This window comes from Callorhinchus milii, unplaced genomic scaffold (genome assembly GCF_018977255.1).
Source record: "Callorhinchus milii isolate IMCB2004 unplaced genomic scaffold, IMCB_Cmil_1.0 Scaffold12, whole genome shotgun sequence".
In the NCBI taxonomy this organism is placed as follows: Eukaryota; Metazoa; Chordata; class Chondrichthyes; order Chimaeriformes; family Callorhinchidae; genus Callorhinchus; species Callorhinchus milii.
Window position 1 is genome coordinate 4837297 of NW_024704753.1, and position 19962 is coordinate 4857258.

Consider the following 19962-nt stretch of genomic DNA (forward strand, 5'->3'; position numbering starts at 1 on the left):
TGCGTCGGAGGTGGAAGAAGGCGGTGCTGGTGAGGGACCAGATGTGGGGGAGGAAGGATAATTGGGGGTTATCAATAATGCCTTTTAAATATGTCTTGCTTCCACCTTGTTAAAAATTCTCTTTGTATTATTTCTGTGTGTGTGGGTGGGGGCTTTTGAGTTGGGCTAAATATTACAGTGAAACAGCAATTCCTGAAGTACTAGTATCATTATCACTTCAAAACAATATTCTGCATCATAGGGCAGCAGCTGGTGATGTGCAGAACCAGTTAACACAGCCCCCTCACCCCCCCGCCCAGAGACGGGAATCTTTCTCCAAAGCCAGGATCACACTTGGGACTTCAAAGCACAAAATCACCAAAACACTAAATATAAAGAACCTTAGTAGATTTAATGTTGGATCCTGCCACAGCCCCACCCATTCTCAAAACCTGGTGGTCAATTCACACGCCCATACTGTTTGAGCAGCTGGAGTATCTAATTGCGCCTGGTTGTGTTTTAAGTAATAGTGTGACTTATACAAGAATCATTCGGGCTGTTCTTCCCACAACAGTCTGCAATAATCCCCGTCCACATTATTTTACTTTCCTCTCCTCACACATTCACATTTCAGTGCACAATCTTTTGTGTTTTCTTGGCCACCTCAGCATTAAATGGAACAGGTTTGTGTCTTTCTGTTTGTGCAACACCCTCGCAATTTGTTTTTTCTTACTCAGGTTCAACGGAACTGTGTTGAGGCCAGAGTACAGAATAATCTGCTTGTTCAGTTACAGAGCAAGTATAAAACAAAACTGAGTGACGCCAAATCCTTTTGCTGCTCTCATTCACTAAATTTCTGCAATGATTGCAAGTACTTTCCTTTCAAAAGGAAGTCATTCTATTCTAGATAGGTTCCGTAGCTTCAAATATCAGCCAGGGTCACCTTTCCCTCCCACCTACATTTTTATTGTGACCCGTGCACTCCCCCCCGCCCCAATTCAGCCTTACTGGAATAAGTTTCCGGCCATCATCATACTTAAGCGTATCCAAATCAGACAGGGTTCCACATATGCATGTCACCAATGTTTGGAAATTTCCCTGCATCTGTTGCAGTAACAGGGGTTATTCCCATGATTTGGATAAGCACATGTTTTGGCGACGAGATCAGGACAAGATTAGGCTCAGCTCTTCTGCCAGGATCAAACAGGCTGCTGACACTCACCGTCTACGCTCATGCATAAATGGCTGTTCGGCAAGAAGCCAGAGGAAGCCAAAGACCCATATTCCAGTACCGGCTAACACCTTGGGGAGTGGAAAGGAAGGAAGCTGCAGGGCGAGGTGAGGGGAGAAAAATAAGAGGCTTCAATTAAAATTCAACTCAACAAATTATGCAGGAACGTTGCCCTGTACTCGCTTTGACAATTCCAACATCTCCGCTGCTCTGTAGCTATTTTTACCTTTGCAGCATTTCCAATAAGGATTCTATTAGTTGTTTAAACAATGCATTGATTCAAACGTGAATAGGAACTTGAAACCTAAATTATTCAAAAGCATCCTGCATTTCATGATTCTTTCATTAATTAGTTTTAATACAAAAACATCCGTTCTAAAAGGAGACAACTTTTTCCACTTGCCTTAATCTTGCCTACAATATTCGGTCTCCGACTTGGGCTCCAGTCTTTTACGTGAAGCAATTAGCTTTATGGGATGTGAGTTGAAGGCTTGCACACCAATCTGGCTACTCAAATCTATCACTTGTGACCCAGTATAAGCAAAACAGCAAAAGGTGTTGAGAAAGCGTGGTTTGGGAGAAGGACACCAAACAAGCAAATTCTGACAAAGTGTTTTAGTGACAAGTTTGTTGGCATTCTATGGGGCAAGAATAAAAGATCTATACCATTGCCACTGCTGGATGTGAGTAGTGTCGGTGAGGGTTGGAGGCAGGCTGAGCAGCGTTCCCTGCTTCAGATCGCAAGACCTAATGATCCTTGTATTTGATACAGCGCCTTATCATGCCTTCGAGACATCTCAAAGCACTTCACAGAACATACGTAAACTGAATTAACTGTATATTTTGCGAGCGAAATGCGGCAGCCAATTACACACAGCAGTTACAACCAGTCAAACAGTCATGGATTGAAGTGACCGATTTATTATTATTAGTTTAAGACCTGTACACAACTAGCGCAAAATACTGCTGTAAAACACACACGCTATAAAATAAGCAACAGAGAGAAAAACTATTTGCTTCAAGAATGATGAAAGCACTACTGAAGGTCATAATGTTTCACCTGCAAAAATACAGTTGTTACACTTTACAGTAAATGCTGAGAAGCACTTTGAGACATCCTGACGTGAAAGGTGCTTTATCAAAAGCAAGTATTATTATGATAATGAAGGTGTCCCTCATCTAGACAATAATCTGTTACTTGGTTGCCATATTGTATTCTGTTGATGCAACAGAAATAATTGGAGAAGACTACATATGAAGATATTTTAATGTCCTGTCCCCAGCATGTCATAATTATAATAATAATCCTTGCATTTGATATAGCGCTTTTCACGTCTTCTCAGTGCCTTGGGACGTCCTCCCGACGTGAAAGGCGCTCTATAAATGGAATCTTGTTGTTGTTGTTGTTGTAGACGTCCCAAAGTGCTTCACAGAATAGACTGTAAAGTGAATTGACTGTATATTTATAGGCGAACGCGGCAGCCAATTGCGCACAGCAGTGTCCCACAAACAGTCAGTCATACAAATGAGCCTCTGCGTCTCTGTGAATGGGACGCCTTTTATTATCAAAAACTCCTGCAGCAGGAATGACGTCTCAGTCTCCAGTCCTACGTTTTTGTTTCCTGCGTTTGTCACGGGAGCTAACACTTAGCTCTCACGGCTGTGAAGAAATTTTAATAAGTTGTCAAATTCACAGGTGGTAGGAGCCGCACAAAGGTGTCACTTCTACTGCTTTAGACGGTACAACAGGGCAGTGACTGGCAGCAGTCACAGAGGAAGCCAGTTCCGTCTCAGCCCGTTACACCACTTGATAATTTGCAACGTTTGATCCATCTGCTTATCTGTCAAATGCTGGCCATAAAACACAAAGAAATTCCACAACAACAAATCATTTGATGAGTCACATTTACAATACTGATTAAAGCATTTCTACCAGCAGGGCAAGAACATGACCCAATGGAGTGAAATACTTATTTCATTCTAAAATTCTGCATTCCTGTACAGCACCTAAATTTCACCTTGGCGAGTCAGAAATAAGTTGTGTAAGAATTCATTCTCCTATGCAAGCGCTCTGAGACGTCGTCCGGAGTGAAGGGCGCTACATAAATGCAAGTTGTTGTTGTAATAAACTAACTGCTTCGATCCAGTTAGATATTCCACTTGGAGCAGTGGGTGAATGTACTTTCCTTTCATTGAGGCCTCTCTCCACTGGGAGTTCACTTAACTGAAGGGAGTTGGGACTTGTTCCTAATGGATGAGAGTCCACAGCACAATTCAGCGTTTTGCTTGAAGAGCCCAAGCAAGAGACACTTTGCTGTGTTAGTCTCATGAGGTTGGGGCTGAGCCATGTTATTGTGGCAAAGAGACTTTTACTCTGCACTTGGTTGTGTCGTGCTGTGGGAGTGTTTGATTCTGATGCTTGGTAACATAAGAAGAATTTCATTCCTTAACAATGACATTCCTTCACCTTGATAAACAGAAAAAAAAACAATAAAAAGGGTTTACACATCGGTGGCCTTAAACCATCAATATAGAATTTTGTTACCTTTTCAGAGCAATACACATTAAACTAAAATTTCACCGGGGAGGAGGAACGTTATCAAAAAAGCATCTATAGCTATTCAAGTGGTCGAAAGACCTTTCTAGGTTTCAATTTTTGGATATTCCTACAATCAATAGCATAATGATGGTTAAACAAAATCTCACTCATCTGTGGCATAGGCTGTTTGCAATTTTGACATGTTACTGGAAGAGTTCTTACATGGGTGAAGGGTGGATAAAACCTTTAATTGATTTATATATTGCTGTACATGTGCGTGATGGATCTTTACTTCTTTGAAGGTTATTCTCTGGTGGATTGCAATCAGTGCAAAAATATTAATTTATCAGCTCAGTCCAGTACTGAAGATCTAGATACTGTTGGTAACATGGTGGTACTGATCTTCCAATTGGCATCCTATTGGCAGCAGAACCACTGAATCAACTAAGTAGCTAATACATCAGGTATGATCTACTCCACCAAACAGGAAGTTTTATCAACATCATTGAACTGTACAGATGAGTTACATAATAATAATAATAATAATCCTTGCATTTGATATAGCGCTTTTCACGTTGGGAGGACGTCCCAAAGCGCTTCACAGAACACACTGTAAAGTGAATTGACTGTATATTTGTGGGCGAACGCGGCAGCCAAATGCGCACAGCAATGTCCCACAAACAGTCGTAGATTGAAAATGACCAATTTATTATTGTTTTTGTTCTTTTGGAGGGATTATTATTAGGCTCTGTGTGGAGTAAGGAAACTTGCCCAAGGCTTCGCCCTCTGCCTGGAATTGAACTCAGGTCTCTCGCTTGCAAAGCGAGTGCTCGCTACCACTGAGCTACAGGACTCCATGAGCTACATGAGAGCAAGCATTCAACTATTGATTTGCTAAGTTCCGGAGATCAGAAATAAATGTACAAATATCAAACAATAATACAAATAAAACTATGAACAAAAATTGTTCAGTTAGATGGACAATGTATGGCCTTTTCCGACACATTGACATATTAGCTGAGCAATAACCCAGTCAAGAGTTCAGGGTATTTTCCTTCAGTTCCACTTAATCAACTGTTGTATTTATTTTGTAAAAATGATTCAATAGAAAACGTTCATCTCTCTTGCTCTAGAAGAAGTATCATACTATCAAAATGCCAGGACAGCATGGTATCATAATTCTGTGTTACACAAATCTCAACAGATTCATCTGCAAGTAGGGCTTCCAAAAGGCGATGCTCTCTCACTTCAAGAAAAACTTCTCTCTTGACCCATGACCACTCAGTAAATAATTAATAAGTTGTACTGCTGGAGTTTGCTTTCATTTGAACTTAATAAATGACTGCAATGATGATCCGCTTCAGTACTCTTTTTTTTAAAAAGGGTAAATTCCTCAGGAAAGTTTAAACCCGACACTGTGACATATAAGAAATACCGTTCCATTCAGAAACCGACATGTTACTTTCAACAATCCTTTCTCAAATCGGCATAATACGCTAACACTATTGCCAGGACAAAACTCCAGTTCGATATTTAAAGGGTTTTACCAACTTATAAAGCATAAAGGTTGAATAAAGGTCACTAGCTATTATTATTAACTCTGGCAAAGTAAAATATTGGAGATTGATGAGCTCACGCCAATCTATTTAAACATGTATATTTAGCTGCACCCGATCTGACAGATGCAACGTGTTGCGTACTGGCACGGATTACCAGGGATGTACATAACGTTCTTGGAATAAAAGATAACTGCAAATAAGCGGAGACTAGACAAACACACTGCAAATAAAAGTTCAAGTTGAAATAACAAAGAGACGATTGCAAAACGTTTTTTTGCTAATTGTGGCTGATAAGTTGATTATAAGGGGGAAAAAAATAATATTTAAGCTCTTACAATCAGCCATGGGAAATAATTTGCTTGGTCAAAAAAGACTGCATCTTTAGAGAGTAGTTTTTTAAATTCACAGATAGAGTATTTCTGTAAAATATCAAGTACTCACACGTAGAAACTCTGGAAGGAACATGGTCTGAACATTTGTACTCCAACAGCCTCCATCTTTTTTTCCTGAAAGGTGTTCTGCAAGCCCTTGGAGAACAGTGAAAGTCAAACTCTATGGCAGTGTACTGTACATGTCACTGGGGGTGGCTCCAGATAAGGCCCTGGCAGCTCCAATCCCAGCACAGCTCCGTGCCTACTGTCTCTGCAGCCGACCTGTTCAATCCAGCACCTGCATGTGACACAGTCACTCCAACAACGGGCCGGTTCTACTACAGTACAGCAACAAGTTACAATCAAGAGTCCATTTAAAATAATTATACACTCTCCCTCTCCAAATAGCATCCGTTCCTGAGCTGATTAATATTTTCGTATGTCGTATAACTGTATGACCTTGCAACACAAATCTTAGCATAACTGTAACAGAACATCTGAACGATACGGTTTATAAATGAGAATATCACTGAAAAACAATTTGTTATAAGGACACACTTCAAACAAACACCACAACTTTTGTGAATGGTCACATTACACAGGGCTCAAAGTAATTATACCCTCCGCTACATAAAACCTACCAATGTTACAGAACTTTTTTGTTAAAAAAAAGGCACCATTTACCCTGGAAAGAATAGAATTAGTTATTCTGCTTTTAGGAAAAAGAGATGTGGGTTGTATTCGTTAAATTTAACAGTTCTTAATTCCAAACAAGTCACAGAAGTGGGATTGGCAAGGCAATGGAGGCTAGAGACTTTGAATTTGACTCATGGGAAACCCACACGTTTTTATGGTAACTTTGACCTGGAACATTTTCCCGGTTGTCTACGGGTAGAACCAAATTTTCTCACTAACTCTCATGGGCATTGAGGTATTCTATGTGGCAGCTGAGCTCAAAGGAGTCACCGGTGCGAAAGCCAGACAACACGACCAGGAACTGATCGAACAAAATTGATCGCTTTGTTGCAAGCCTTTCAGCTTTAAATGGAGTCCTGTCGCTCAGGGGTGAGAGCATTCGCCTCACAAACGAGAGATCTGGGTTCGATTCCCAGCAGGGCAAAACCTTGGGCAAGTTTCCTTGCTTCACACGCCTGATAATAATCCCTCAAGAAAAAAAACACGATGATAATTTGGTCACTCAATCCACGACTGTTTGTGGGAAACTGCTGTGCACAATTAGCTGCTGCATTTCGCCCACAAATATACAGTCAATTGACTTTGCAATATATTCTGTGAAGCGCTTTGAGACATCTCGAAGACGTGAAAAGCGCTATATCAAATGCAAGGATTATTATTAAGAAGAAATGAATATCACAACTTTAAATAAAAAATTACAACAGATACAAAATCTATTCTCTGAGTGTTGGATTTAATAATATAATAATAATCCTTGCATTATCACGTCTTGGCGACATCTCAAAACGCTTCACAGAATATACTGTAAAGTGATTGGATTGTAGATATTTTGTGGACGAAACACCCACAAAACCTAAATGTTTTACCATAAGTAACCCGCAGACAACAGGTGTTCCAGAAATAAATCAGCAACTGATTGATCGACTCCACCAGTCACACGGGTTTCACAGACTTTTGAAAATGGTTTAATTCAAAAGCTGTGCGTGGATGCTCTGTAATTATTTTACTGCTGAGTAAAGTAGCGTAAGGTCTTCTACAATCTAATGGGATCTCTCGACAGTCTCATTGAAGTGTGACCTTGCGCCCCTTCACAATAGCTTAAGCCCAGTTTGGGAGTCGTGCTCATTTCTCCGAGTCCAAACAAAAGCCACCAAAGTCAGAACCCGCTTCCTGGTTCTATGTCGTTCACCTGCTCAAACTCACACAGTTACACAAAGCTCGCTGAGCACTCGACCAGCAATCGTTCAGGTCATTAGTACTAAGGTAAAACTCCAACACTATTTGCACCAGAGCCCCAGCTTCAAAGTTGAAAAGAAACGTTTAAAAATTTGGAACAGAAAGAAATAAAATCTAAGACTCTCCAAGTTGCAAGTCGCTTCCACATAAAATATCTTGCGGACAAATTAGACTAAAATATCTTATAGACAGATAAGCTGATCACCACAAGAAAACAGCGCACAGTTTACATAGCTCTGGATCGCAGAACTGCCTGAGCAAATGTAGCTTCGGAGTAAATTCTAAATTTCATTACAATTGAAAACTAAAACAATTTTTAAAAAAATAAAAATTGAGTTGATTTTCTTGAAAGACGTCATCTTACCTCAAACAAAATAAATACAGGATTGCAGACACTTCAATATGTTACATGCCTCCAAAGGCAAAGCATTCTTGTTATAATCTAATTTCACTCCAGTCATATTATTTAAATTTTCATCCAGCAATATAATAATGTGTTGTCGGAATATCATTAATTAACCAACGATACTTAATTCAGTGACCTGTTAATCTTCGCTTCTACCCTTCCTTTACAATAGTCCTTACAAACATGATTTTTAAAACATTTTGTAAATATGATACGAACGGAAGGAAGCTAATAATTTGTAAAGATTTTTCATGTCCCAAAGGATGAATTGATGGTTGGTATTCTTGTCGAACACTGATATTTTCTCAAGGGGTCTCTTACATAACCACGGATGTTCACACTGCTTTCATTTCACTACGACAAAGTATTTGGCAAACCTTGGCTTGTATGTTTGCACCACACCAACAGAAAACAGATTCAAGTATACCACTGAGTCACAGCCACCTCCTTTTCCAGCTCTTGTCTCTCCCTTCTTAAAGGGACGTCTGCTAAGCAGTTTTTCGTGAAATATCATTTTAACTCATAAAATACCAGCCACATTTGTTGTCCATCGGTCCGACCAGTCCAACAGATTTCATGTTTTAAATGACCGGAAACACGATCAACACGTCACGGTTCACTTTCATTACTCAAAATAATTCTACACCGCTTTACCCTTCATTTTCTTGGCTTTGGAACCTGTGTTAGTCCATTAGATTGACATCCTGCACCGCTTTTTTTCACTTCCAAAACATTGGACTCCTCCATCCATATTCACAACCAACGCAGCCGAAACCCTCGCCCAAGCCTTCGTCATTTCCCGGCTGGACTATTCCAATGTCCTCCTCCCTGGTTTCCCCAGCTCCGCCATACACAAAATGCAATTAATTCAAAACTCCATCACTTGGATACTCACCCACACAAAACTCTGTACCCCCGTCACATCAGTCCTTGCCAGGCTCCACTGGCTCCCAATTACCGAACGGATCAATTTCAAGATCCTCTCACTCATTTTCAAATCTCTTCATGCCCTCACACCTCCCTACCTCTCCGACCTGCTTACCACCCCACTCCACAACCTGCTTCCTCCCCTCGGCTGGCTCCTGACTCCTGTTTGTCCCTCAGCCTCTCCACCATCAGTAGCCGTGCCTTCAGCCACTATGCCCCGAAATGCTGGAACTCTCTCCGCCTCTGTCAAGCGCTCTGGGACGCTACCCCGCGCGAAGGGCGCCTTATACAAAAATGTTCCTTAAAGCATGTCAACGATGTGATAATTGCAAGAATTCTTACAGACATAAAAGTAGGTGACTGTACTTCAAACACAATGATACAATCAACTAAGATAGAGCCAAAGTCAAATGAACATCATAAGCCAAGATGCCAGCAATCTTACCAAAGGATAGAATTGATGCTAAATGACGAGATTTGGATAGTGACTGAAGTTCACTTCAAATGCTCCTCTACCATGTTGTCATAAAAGGGACACACTGTTCATTGCCAATTAATCACCGTTTGCCTGAAATCATTTGGAGCAGCCAAGTGAACTTGAAACCAGCATTGGCCAAACACAATGAACTTTCAAGAGACAATTCTGAAGGAAGTCTGTATTGATTCGCACTGCCTTCCTTCACTTACAAATTAGTTAGCAGACCAAACCATCTTCTCAAGGTGAAATCCAGATGCCGGTTTGAATTTGCAATGATATTAAAAAAAAGTAAGAATGCAGAGTGACAAATATGGATTATATTTGACCTCAATTAGAAAATGGAAATTACACCTTTTTTTTAAACACACACACACACACAGTGATCAATACCACTATTCATTTTCATTGGTTACAAAAATTCTAACTACTTGATGCGGAATGCGGAGAGATGTAATTGCGAGGTTCATTCACAAAATAAGTCTCTATAAAGAGGGACTTATCAGTCGGTTTGTGTGGCAATCAATGTTGTCGAAATAACCCAGCCACATTGTCTGTATGAAAACATAAGGAGGTCTGACAAGCGACATCCCTGAGCTGCACAGAGATGGGTCACTATTTGCAGACTGATGTCGTCAGCAGCCTAATGACAGAGCCAAGCTGCTAGGGTAATTATTGTGCCAGGCTGATCTGCATACTGTAACGGAAGAAGCGCTATGCAGTATCCAGTTTGTACATCACACAAAATCATTGTCAAGTCTAATGAGCCCTCAGGGCACTCTACAACTCAAGGTCTGGGGTGCGACGGGTGGGGGGAAGGAGGGGTGGGGGGATGTGTGGACATCTCTGGCTGATGTGCCTTTGCGCGGTTCAACAAATCTCTTCATGCTTTTGTGATCGAGTGTTTGAAGGATATTGCAAGTGCAATGACCTTCTCCCTGCTCTCTTTCCCCAGCTCCATTATGTCCCTCAGGTGCTGCGTAATCAATTACAGACAAGTCCAAGTCTATCCACTCCACTTTCTCTCCAACTATTATCTTCTTATTGAGACATAATGATGGCATATGCGGAGATTCTACCATGAGTGGGAATGTAACCGTGTAGCCATGAATGTAAGAATTAGAACAGGCGTGGCCATAGCCTGTGTAATATACGAAGAGGTATTTATTTAATGACTTCAGCAAAAGCTTTTTTTGAAAAAAAGCCGCAGCAATTATATAAGTGGTCAGTGGACATGAAAAATGCATTTTTATAACTCATGCAATGTGATAAAGGCGTGCAAATTATCTTAGCCTCCACTGGTTGATACATTTCTTTTACTGCCTAAATAAATTTATTAAAAAAACTTACCAGAAGCCAATGACTCACTGGATACACTCTCCTCATCATCACTAATGTCAGTTTTCTTTCCTCTCTTCAGAACTTGATTTCTTTTGCAAAGGCAAAGCTCCAACCTTATTCTTCATTACCATGGATCCCCATCAACTATTCCACCTTTTTTAAGGGCACAGAGACGCTTTCCGCATCGCTACTTTTGCAAACATCTATTTTGGACTATTTCAGTCCTGCCTTTTTTTTGTATGCCATTTTCACGCATGTACCATCGGAGGAAATTAAGTCACGTTCATTAACAAAGATCAAATGGGTCATTTTTCGGCTCTTTAATTAGCTTGATTCAATGAAACTCCCATTAAGTGGCTTACAGTATCATCAGTGCTGAATTACCTTGCTAGAATGTACCAGCAGCAATGTATTCAACAATAACTAAGCATTCTTAACCCATGGTTATCACCAAGACAGCCTTTCCACTCAATGACTGGGCAATGACTCCAGTAACATTGGAGGCTCCTTGAATGCCTCACCTCTCTTATCGATGTTGAGACAGAGAGGTGTATGGCTCGAAAAAAATGGAGGGTCATCCATCATGGCCAGAAATTACTGCCGCTTGGAGGAACAGAGTTGCGGAAAGGTGTCACTGAGGTCAGATAGCCATGTTTGCTGCAGGCGAGGGCCGCTGTTTCGACAAACAGGGAACTGCATGCCGGGGGGGGGGGGGGGGGGGGGGCAAGAGAGGGGTTGAATTCTGTTTACAAGTAATATCCACGAGTTTAAAAAAAGAAGAAATTTTGGATCCAAGGTGTTCAGCTAGTTATATTACAGTAGCTTTGTGCCTTTATTTTGATAAAATATTTATATGAATGAATAACATAATGCGACCTTAGATCAATTAACAAGCTTGTTGCGTTTCTGACAGCTGTGCTAATCCTTCATATGTCCAACATCACAGCCATTGTGGCGAATAAACTATTTGCTGCATGAAGTCGTGAGGGAAATGTTAAAATCTAACAAGAAGACTCATGTACATATAGAAACAAAACTAAGCTGATTTCTGAATGCCACAAACGTATTTTGTTCCATCTCTAGTATATATGCCATCTTCACACTAGAGGGCACTAGATTTCAAAATTCATATCATTATAAAGTTTCAAGTGTCACCTTTATTTCACCTTCATAAACAGGCAGCCCAATTTAGTTATGGTCTGCGCAGTTAGTCCAATCCCTCGCTCCCCACTCCCTCCCTCCCCCCAGTAAATATTTCAAGGCGTTTCACCTTTTACCTGATCTTAATGTGATTTGGTTGTACTTTTATAACTAGGTATTTGGGCTCACATTTGTCTTACATTGCACACTTGTGCGTACATCATCATGCACGGCTGGGAGGGTGCATTGAACAAGTTGTTCAGACAAGCTAATAAAGCAGCAAAGCAAAATGACTTTTGTACTTGAAGCTTGCTATTCAGCGAGGACATTTTTCAGTCAATAGCCAGCCTTACACCAGGATGGACAGTGACGCTTCTTTATTTTCCATTCTTTTAATTTTTAATATTGAGTTTTTAAAGAAAGTTGAGGCATTTCAGTGACGTACATTTCGCCTTTATTTGCGCAGTTGCTGACGTTCACTGAGCTCAGAGTTTTAGTGCTAAGGTACGTTACAAACTATAAAACATCAAAGTTTTCCAGACAGTTACAGCCAAAGGGATAGAAAAATAAAAGTACCCATGTCAATATTATCTTTTCTTTTGCTTGATATCTGCGTCTCTCATTACGCTGCGTGTTTTACGACAGCATAACAGCTTGGGCATGCCTCCTAAAGTTGTCCTTTCTGAAAATTATAATAATCCTTGCATTTGTTATAACGCTTTTCATGTCTTCGAGTCGTCTCAAAGCCTTTCACAGAATATACTGTAAAGTGTATATTTGGGGACGAAACGTGACAGCCAATTGTGCACAGCAATGTTCCACAAACAGTTGTGGATTGAGTGATCAAATTATTATTATTTTTTTCTTGAGGGATTATTGTCGGATGTGTGTGGAGTAAGGAAACTTGCCCAAGGTTTCGCCCTGCTGGGGATCAAACCCAGATCTTTCGCTTGGAGGCGAGCGCTCTAACCACTGAGCTACAGGATTCCACGTATTTCTGCAAATGGAAATTCATGAATATTTCCCATAGGGAAAGCAGGGACATAAGCAAATAATGTAATCAGTCAATCAACCAAGTATGCCGGTGAAATAAGCAACCAAAACCAGTGAAACCCGATCATGCTACTGCTCATCTCTGAAGTTGAGCAGGTTTTATTCAGCTTGTTTCCCTCTCCTTAATAGACACTCAACAGATTCAAAATAAGCAAAGAAGGAAATCCAATGAAAAAGCACAGATCATTGACAATTCTGCGAGAGTACAGAAGTCAGTGAATAGACATATAATTTGAGAATTTCTGACATCCAAAGTCAAAATCTAATTCGGTCTGGCTTCAATCTACAAAGTCACCGAAACAGCCTACCACCTCCATCTGTGCACTCCCTCACTTTGTTGACAACCAGAAGCTGTATTTTGCCAGTCTTGGGAGGTTAATATTTATGAGGGCCTAAACATTTCCCTGAAGTCCTTCGGAGGTGCAGAAAGTTGGATTTGAAAGTTCCATGAAGGTGGTGCTCGGGTGAATCACCCAGACAAGATTTGCAGCAACAAGAAATTTGGAAAAAGGTCACTGCTTCATTCTCCTGGAAATGGAACCACAGAGAAAATAACTTTCAGATAAAGGTTTCTTTTACGTCCAAAAAGTTTTGGTTACCGCTTTAAGAGGCTTCCCACACATTCCCCCAAGAGTGAAGCATAGGTTTTGATTTTCTTAAGGGGGATTTCTTCACTTTGTTTACAGATGCTAAAAATAGTTCCGACTGCACGAGGGCGAGACGAGAAGTTGAAAGTTAGCAGTTAAGAGAATGGGCTGCAATCCCATGATTGTGCAGGAAAGATCCTTGCCCCTTGTGGGGGGAATGTTTTTCCAATGGCCTATAAAAATATATCAGATGAAATTCCAAATATACTGCATCGTGGAAAGAAACACTGACAATGGCAAGTGGAACAAAACAGCGCAAGTCCCGGTGAGATAGTGCTGCAGGCTTTCTTTTTTGGCAAGAGTTCTGCCAAGTCATTTCTATGCTAGGATTACTGCTACTTGCTTAGCAACATTAATCATGAGGACAGCGCATAAAACATTGCATTTTGAACCGCAGAACAGCTGAAAGGATTCTGGATAGCAAGACTCTTGACATAAGCACAAGAGCAGCAACCAGAAGGAAACAATGACAAATTAGTTTGAAAGACTGTGCAGAATCTCATACGCCCGTTGTTTTCAATGGTTGAAATGTAATGAGCAGGTATTGTGCAGCTATCAGTCACCCATTAACTCTGCAAGCACTTGTGTTGATAAATGGAACCATCAACAAGATTACATTTGTATAGCGCCTTTCACGTCAGGAGGACGTCCCAATGCGTCCCAAACCATGTCTCTCTTTACCATTGGTTATTTTCACACCTAAAGAATAAAACTATGATAAACAAACAGTAAAAGCAAACTACTTTTTAAATTTCACCACTCCTTGGCTAACCTTGGCTTACCTGCCCAAGAATTGCCCTTACTGGCTTCAACTCTGGCCATGTTTCCAACAAGTACCTGTGCAGAAAGAAGGTAATCATGCAGACCATTGTGTTGCAGTGGAGTTTACAACCATGCTCACATCTTTGTAAATAAGACAGACGTATTGCAAAAAAAAACATACAATGCCAAGTTACATTAAAGGACAACATGATCAGGTCACAAGATCGGTTCGGATGAAGAATTTTTTGCGGCCCATTTGATTTTGGATGCCTGCCTCTTTCAAAAGCTTGATCCTGAAGGAGCTACCAGCCCTGAAGACGTAGCTACTCTAGTTCTCCGAAACCCTATCCAATAAATCAACAGTCCTGTGAAATGTTGTCTTCCATTGGGATGTAGGTATGGTGTGATAATCCACAAAACAGGATCGAAATTCAGGACCCAACAATTACAGGACAATGTAAGCCCACTGCCAATTCAGTCAAAGATCACAGAAACCAGTGATTGAAAAACTGTTGCAACATCTCAGTCCCAACAATCTGCCAGCTACAGCCAATTCAGTTTCACAACAATAGTTTCACTCGCAATACTTCCGTTCTTACAAATGAAGCAAAGGTCAGCATGAATTCAGAACGACTTTCAACTTTTCGAGAGTTTATCAGCATCTTGGCCCCAAGTATTTGTTTTGTGGATGCTAAACTCTTCCATCTACTTCAACGTCCACATGTATGCAGATGACACCCAACTGTACCTCTCTGCCTCCACCCTCGACTCCAGGACCACTGCTGTCCTGGCAGAATGTCTGTCAGACATCAAGTCCTGGATGAGAACTATCTTTGTTCAGTTGAACATCAATAAGACCAAGGCCCTCCAGTTTGGCTCCACACCTCAAGCGCTGACAGCATCACCATCAATGGATGCACACTCCACCTTGCTAAGCAGTCCGGAACCTTGGTGTCTTGTTTGACCCTCAACTGTCCCTTCTACCCTACATCCATGCCATACCCTGCTCTGCCTTCCCCGATCTCCACAACATCGCCCGGCTCCACCACTGTCGCACACTGCAGGCCACCAAGACCCTCATACACACCTTCATTACATCGAGGCTTGACTATCCAAATTCCTTGTTTATTGACCTATTTATGCTTAAACTTATGTCTTGCATCATAACACCTTCCACTATCCTGAGCAATACACTTGATAAAATAACTTACCTTAATAATTTAGTGCTACAACAATGAGGGGACCTTGGCTTATAAATGATAGACTTCTAACTCATTTGCTTCTTGTTTTTGCAGCCCATCCTTGTGCTTTGATGGTGAAAGCAAACCTCTACCCACTTATTTCAGGGTCCATAAGACTCTAATTACATACATTTACAATAAATTTAACACATTTAACAGGTGCACTTGAACATTGCCACAGACTACACAACTCCGTGGAATTAAATTGACATTTGAATCTTTTCTGCAGTAGTATTTACTGCTTGCTGTTCACAGATGTAGTTTGCCAATTCCTTGCTTTTTTGCTTTAGGTGCAAAGCCTTCTACAGTGTATTGTTTGGGTAAAAAAAATGCACATGCACTGCAAATCCTGATGTGTACATTAAAAACTCAGTGACATGCCTGTGACCTTTCCTACATTAGGAACCAATTTTGGACAGTTAACTTAATCAAGTCCAATTTAAGCCATGTGAGCTTCATCAATCAGCACAAACTTCCCACAACAGTTCCTTCCACAGTGGTGAAGAAGAATAACTAATGTCAGCCTGACAGCACTCAATTGGTAGCAACAACAACAACAACAAAATTACATTTATAGAGCATTTTCAACTCAGAGTCACAAGCTTAAGAGTTCAAGCCTCACATTGGCAATTTGAGCTCACGACACTGCAAAGCAATGCTGGGGGTTTGCTGCATTGCTTCTGGTGTACTGTCATTAAACCATTATCTCGTCTGCCTGTTCAGGCGGATGTTACAAGAAGATCCCATTGCAGTTCCTATTCGAAAGAGGAGGGAGTTTCTTCCAGTGACATGGCCAACGATTCCCCAGATTAACAAAATTGGTCATTCACTTCCTTGCTGTTTATGCAACACTGCTGTGCACAGCTGTAAGGCAATGAAGGTCTATAAATGGCAGTTTTTTCCCCCCACTAATGTAAAACCAATTGATGGAAATGTTGCTAGCTGTTACAGAGCAAATAGTACAATTTATTGTACAGCAACCATTAAATCAATTTCGGCTTTAGGGTACAGGAACTATGGATGGCACATGATCAGATATTAGCTAAGGTCATACACAGGAGACAGTCGGGAATAACCCTGACTCTATGAGTTGAGAAGGATTCAAGGAAGTGAAACTTTTGTTGGCCAACTGGGTGTCTGACACATGTGGAAACCGATCACCATGTTTAGGAGTATCCAAACCAAGCCGAGATTTCCATGCATCCCACCTATACATGGAAATCCCAGAGATAGATTGTTGGAATGGAATGTGCACTCTCTCCCTGGAGGGATGCATCCTGCTTATCTAATTTCAGAGAGTATTAGGTGCAGGATGGCAAGAACCAAAACTTGGGGACCCCAGAGTGCGTGTTGGGGGCACTGCAGGAGAACTAACCATCTAAAACCACATAACTTGCCATTGAGAGCACTGTCTGGCAATCTTTCCTGCTACGTGTCCTGCTAGGACCACCCTACCCGTAAGGGCTTTGGGTTGCAGGGTTAAAAGGGAGCATGTCGGAAGAAACTGATCCCCCAGTGATTGGTAGGCTCTTCCAAGCCCCCCGCCCCCCTGCCGTATTGTCAGCACTGTCCTGGAGTACTGTGGACCCACCTGGATCAAGAACTGGACATCTGAGACCACAGAGAAGGTTGGCTCGATTCTGACATTCCATTGCCAAACACATCACCTTGGAGCCAGTCAGCTCACAAAAAAATGTGAACCTATCTTTCCCTTTCCGAAGCTGGGCCTATCTAGCATTACCTTTGTTTAACATCCATGTCATTTGCACCATCCAATGCTTAAAAGCTGGTGCACTTCTTCTTAAACAAATGATAGATACACTGTTCATCTCAGTAAGCAAGCATGTGGTTCCACTGTGGTCAGGAAACAGGACAGCTCTACCTATTAACCTGCATTTAACTGCTCCGTGTGACTGCTGGAACCCAAATTATCCGGCTTATCATCCAAAGCATTCATGCAGAATTAAAAGTCGAACGGGTAAATTCAAATAATTCTACAGAAACACTACTTCAGTGAGCAGATAGTAAACCTATCGAACAGGCTCCCTAGATTCATGGTTGAAGCAGTAAGTGTTGATTCCTTCAAACACAGATTATTTAGTTTTCTTTTAGGAAATAAAATTATGGGATATAGTAATAAGTAGTTTGGGACATATGTGCATGTGACCACCAGTAAGGTGGAAGGCAAACTAGATGGACCTTAGTCTTTTTTCTGTCAAGCAATTCTTATGTTCTTAATTAACTCAATATTTGGACAAGCAATTTGGCCCTCAGGAAATATTACAACAACAAGAAGCTTCCATTTATAGAGCGCCTTTCACGTCGGGAGGACGTCCCAAGGTGCTGCACAGTTGGGTCAGGACCCGAGCAGGGGGGAAATGGTCAGGGTGAGGGGAGGGAAGGGAGGGAGGGAGGGAGTGAGGAGGGGGTAGAGAGTCGAGAGGGGAGCTGAAGGCACGGTCAAAGAGAAAGGTCTTGAGACCGGCCTTGAAGGAGGAAAGGGAGGAGGCAAGGCGAAGGCACTGGGGGATGGAGTTCCAGAGCCTCGGGGCTGAGAGGCTGAAGGCCCGGCCACCGATGGTAGGGAGGTTGGGGCGGGGGATGTGGAGCAGACTGGAGCCAGAGGAACGGAGGGTAGCAGGTAAGTAGGGGGATAGTAGGTCAGAGAGGTAGGAGGGAGCAAGGCCGTGAATGGCCTTGTAGGTGAGGATGAGGATCTTGAATTCGATCCTCTGGGGGATGGGGAGCCAGTGGAGGCGAGCGAGGGGGGGGAGTGATGTGGTCGCGGTGTCTGGTGCGGGACAGTACACGAGCTGCAGAGTTCTGAATGACCTGCAGTGTGGAGGGGGGTGCCAGGAAGGCCGACGAGGAGAGGGTTCCCATAGTCCAGTCTTGAGGGGTTAAAGGCGTGGACCAGAGTTTCAGCCGCGTGAGGGGTGAGGTAGTGCCGTAGTCTGGCGATATTCCGGAAGTGATGGAAGGCGGTGCCAGTTGTGGTGCGGATATGAGGGAGAAAGGACAGCTCAGGGTCGAACAGAACACCGAGGTTCCTGACCGGCTTTGAGAGGTGGAGAGTGCAGCCTTGGATGCTGATGCTGTCAGCATCCAAGGCTGCATTCTCCTCAAAAGATGAATCATGGTATTTCTTAATCATGAATTTCTGTTTATTCTGTAGCACATCGCTTGAGATCAGAACTGACTCAAGTCATCCATCGTTTAAAAAAATAAAAGCAATCACTCCAGACTGTAATTACTAAGAAAGATGTTTGATTAAAGTCAAAACGGACAAAAATGGACCCAAAAACAGTTTGTTGGAAGGGACTACATAGTAACTAAGTTTGTGGAACTAATACAAATTAAAAAAAAGACGAAATCTCTTTGTTCCGTGTTTGGAACCAACAAGTTTGGAGATGACTAAGCTAATCCTTCACATTAAGCAAGTTTCTTTCACTTCCCCAAAACAATTTTACAAGCAAAACCCCAAAATAATTTTAAAAATTTAAAGTCATTCATGTCACAATGCATAGGTCATCTCAATCTAATGAAATCTCTTCACTTTTACAAAGTGATTTTGATTCAAATGATTCAACCGGCATTGCGTGAAAGACTTCAATAACATTGAACCCCCAAGAACAATGTAAGGACGCACTGAGTCACCTACGTCTTGGTCACACCATTTATCGGCTTCACAATTATAATGTTGATTAAAAAATTAACAATCGTTAAGTTTAAATTTGTTGCACTTGCGAACAACTCTTGAACTGGGCTTTTGAAGCAAGTGTTCCCTAACTAATGTTGGCATTAAGCATCCCCTGCACAGCTCCCTTTAACCTTTTCAAGCTGGCAACACGATAAAAAGATGAGACAAGCGTCCATTCACAAAAGCGTGAAATGTAGCATAGAATCATAGAAGAATCATAGAATATTATTATGGCAAGTGGGGAGCTATGAAATGGGGGAAAACTAGCAACAGGTTCTCACCATTATCCTGTAACCTCCTGGTACACAAAGACACCATGGGAACGCTGGTCAAGGTAGGTCCAGGCTTGGCTGCGATACCTCCTGCAATTGAATAAGCTGCCCCAGTGTTCTGACTGAACTATGAAGAGAGATGCTTGGGGAAGACACTGGAGATTGCCAGTGCCCTGTACAACAAGAAGGAAGTTGAAGACAGTACACACATAACATACACACACACACGCACAAAAAGGGCCCAAAATCAAGACATGTTAAAAGAAAATATAGTGTGTATTTTGAATAGAAACTGCAGGTGAAGCAACAGTATCGACACTTGCTAATCTACTGGCTCCACATCGGCCAGAGGATCCTCGTTCTAAGGCCCTCCACGGACTTACTCCT

General features: G+C 41.7%; 1 protein-coding gene across 9 annotated transcripts in view; it reads right to left on the bottom strand.

Moving 5' to 3' along the window:
* Positions 1-19962, bottom strand: part of LOC103179789 (melanocyte inducing transcription factor) — a 113316-nt gene that overhangs the window by 63517 nt on the left and 29837 nt on the right. Inside the window, exon 2 of one of the 9 annotated variants that reach the window (XM_042339733.1) lies at positions 5750-5835. The exons of 7 other annotated variants lie outside the window; for them this stretch is intronic. In XM_042339733.1, coding sequence (XP_042195667.1) covers positions 5750-5805 — 56 coding nt within the window. In that variant the 5' untranslated portion in view covers positions 5806-5835. Of the gene's footprint in view, positions 1-5749; positions 5836-19584; positions 19604-19962 lie in introns of those variants that run through there. One more of the 9 variants, XM_007895216.2, reaches the window with a different exon arrangement.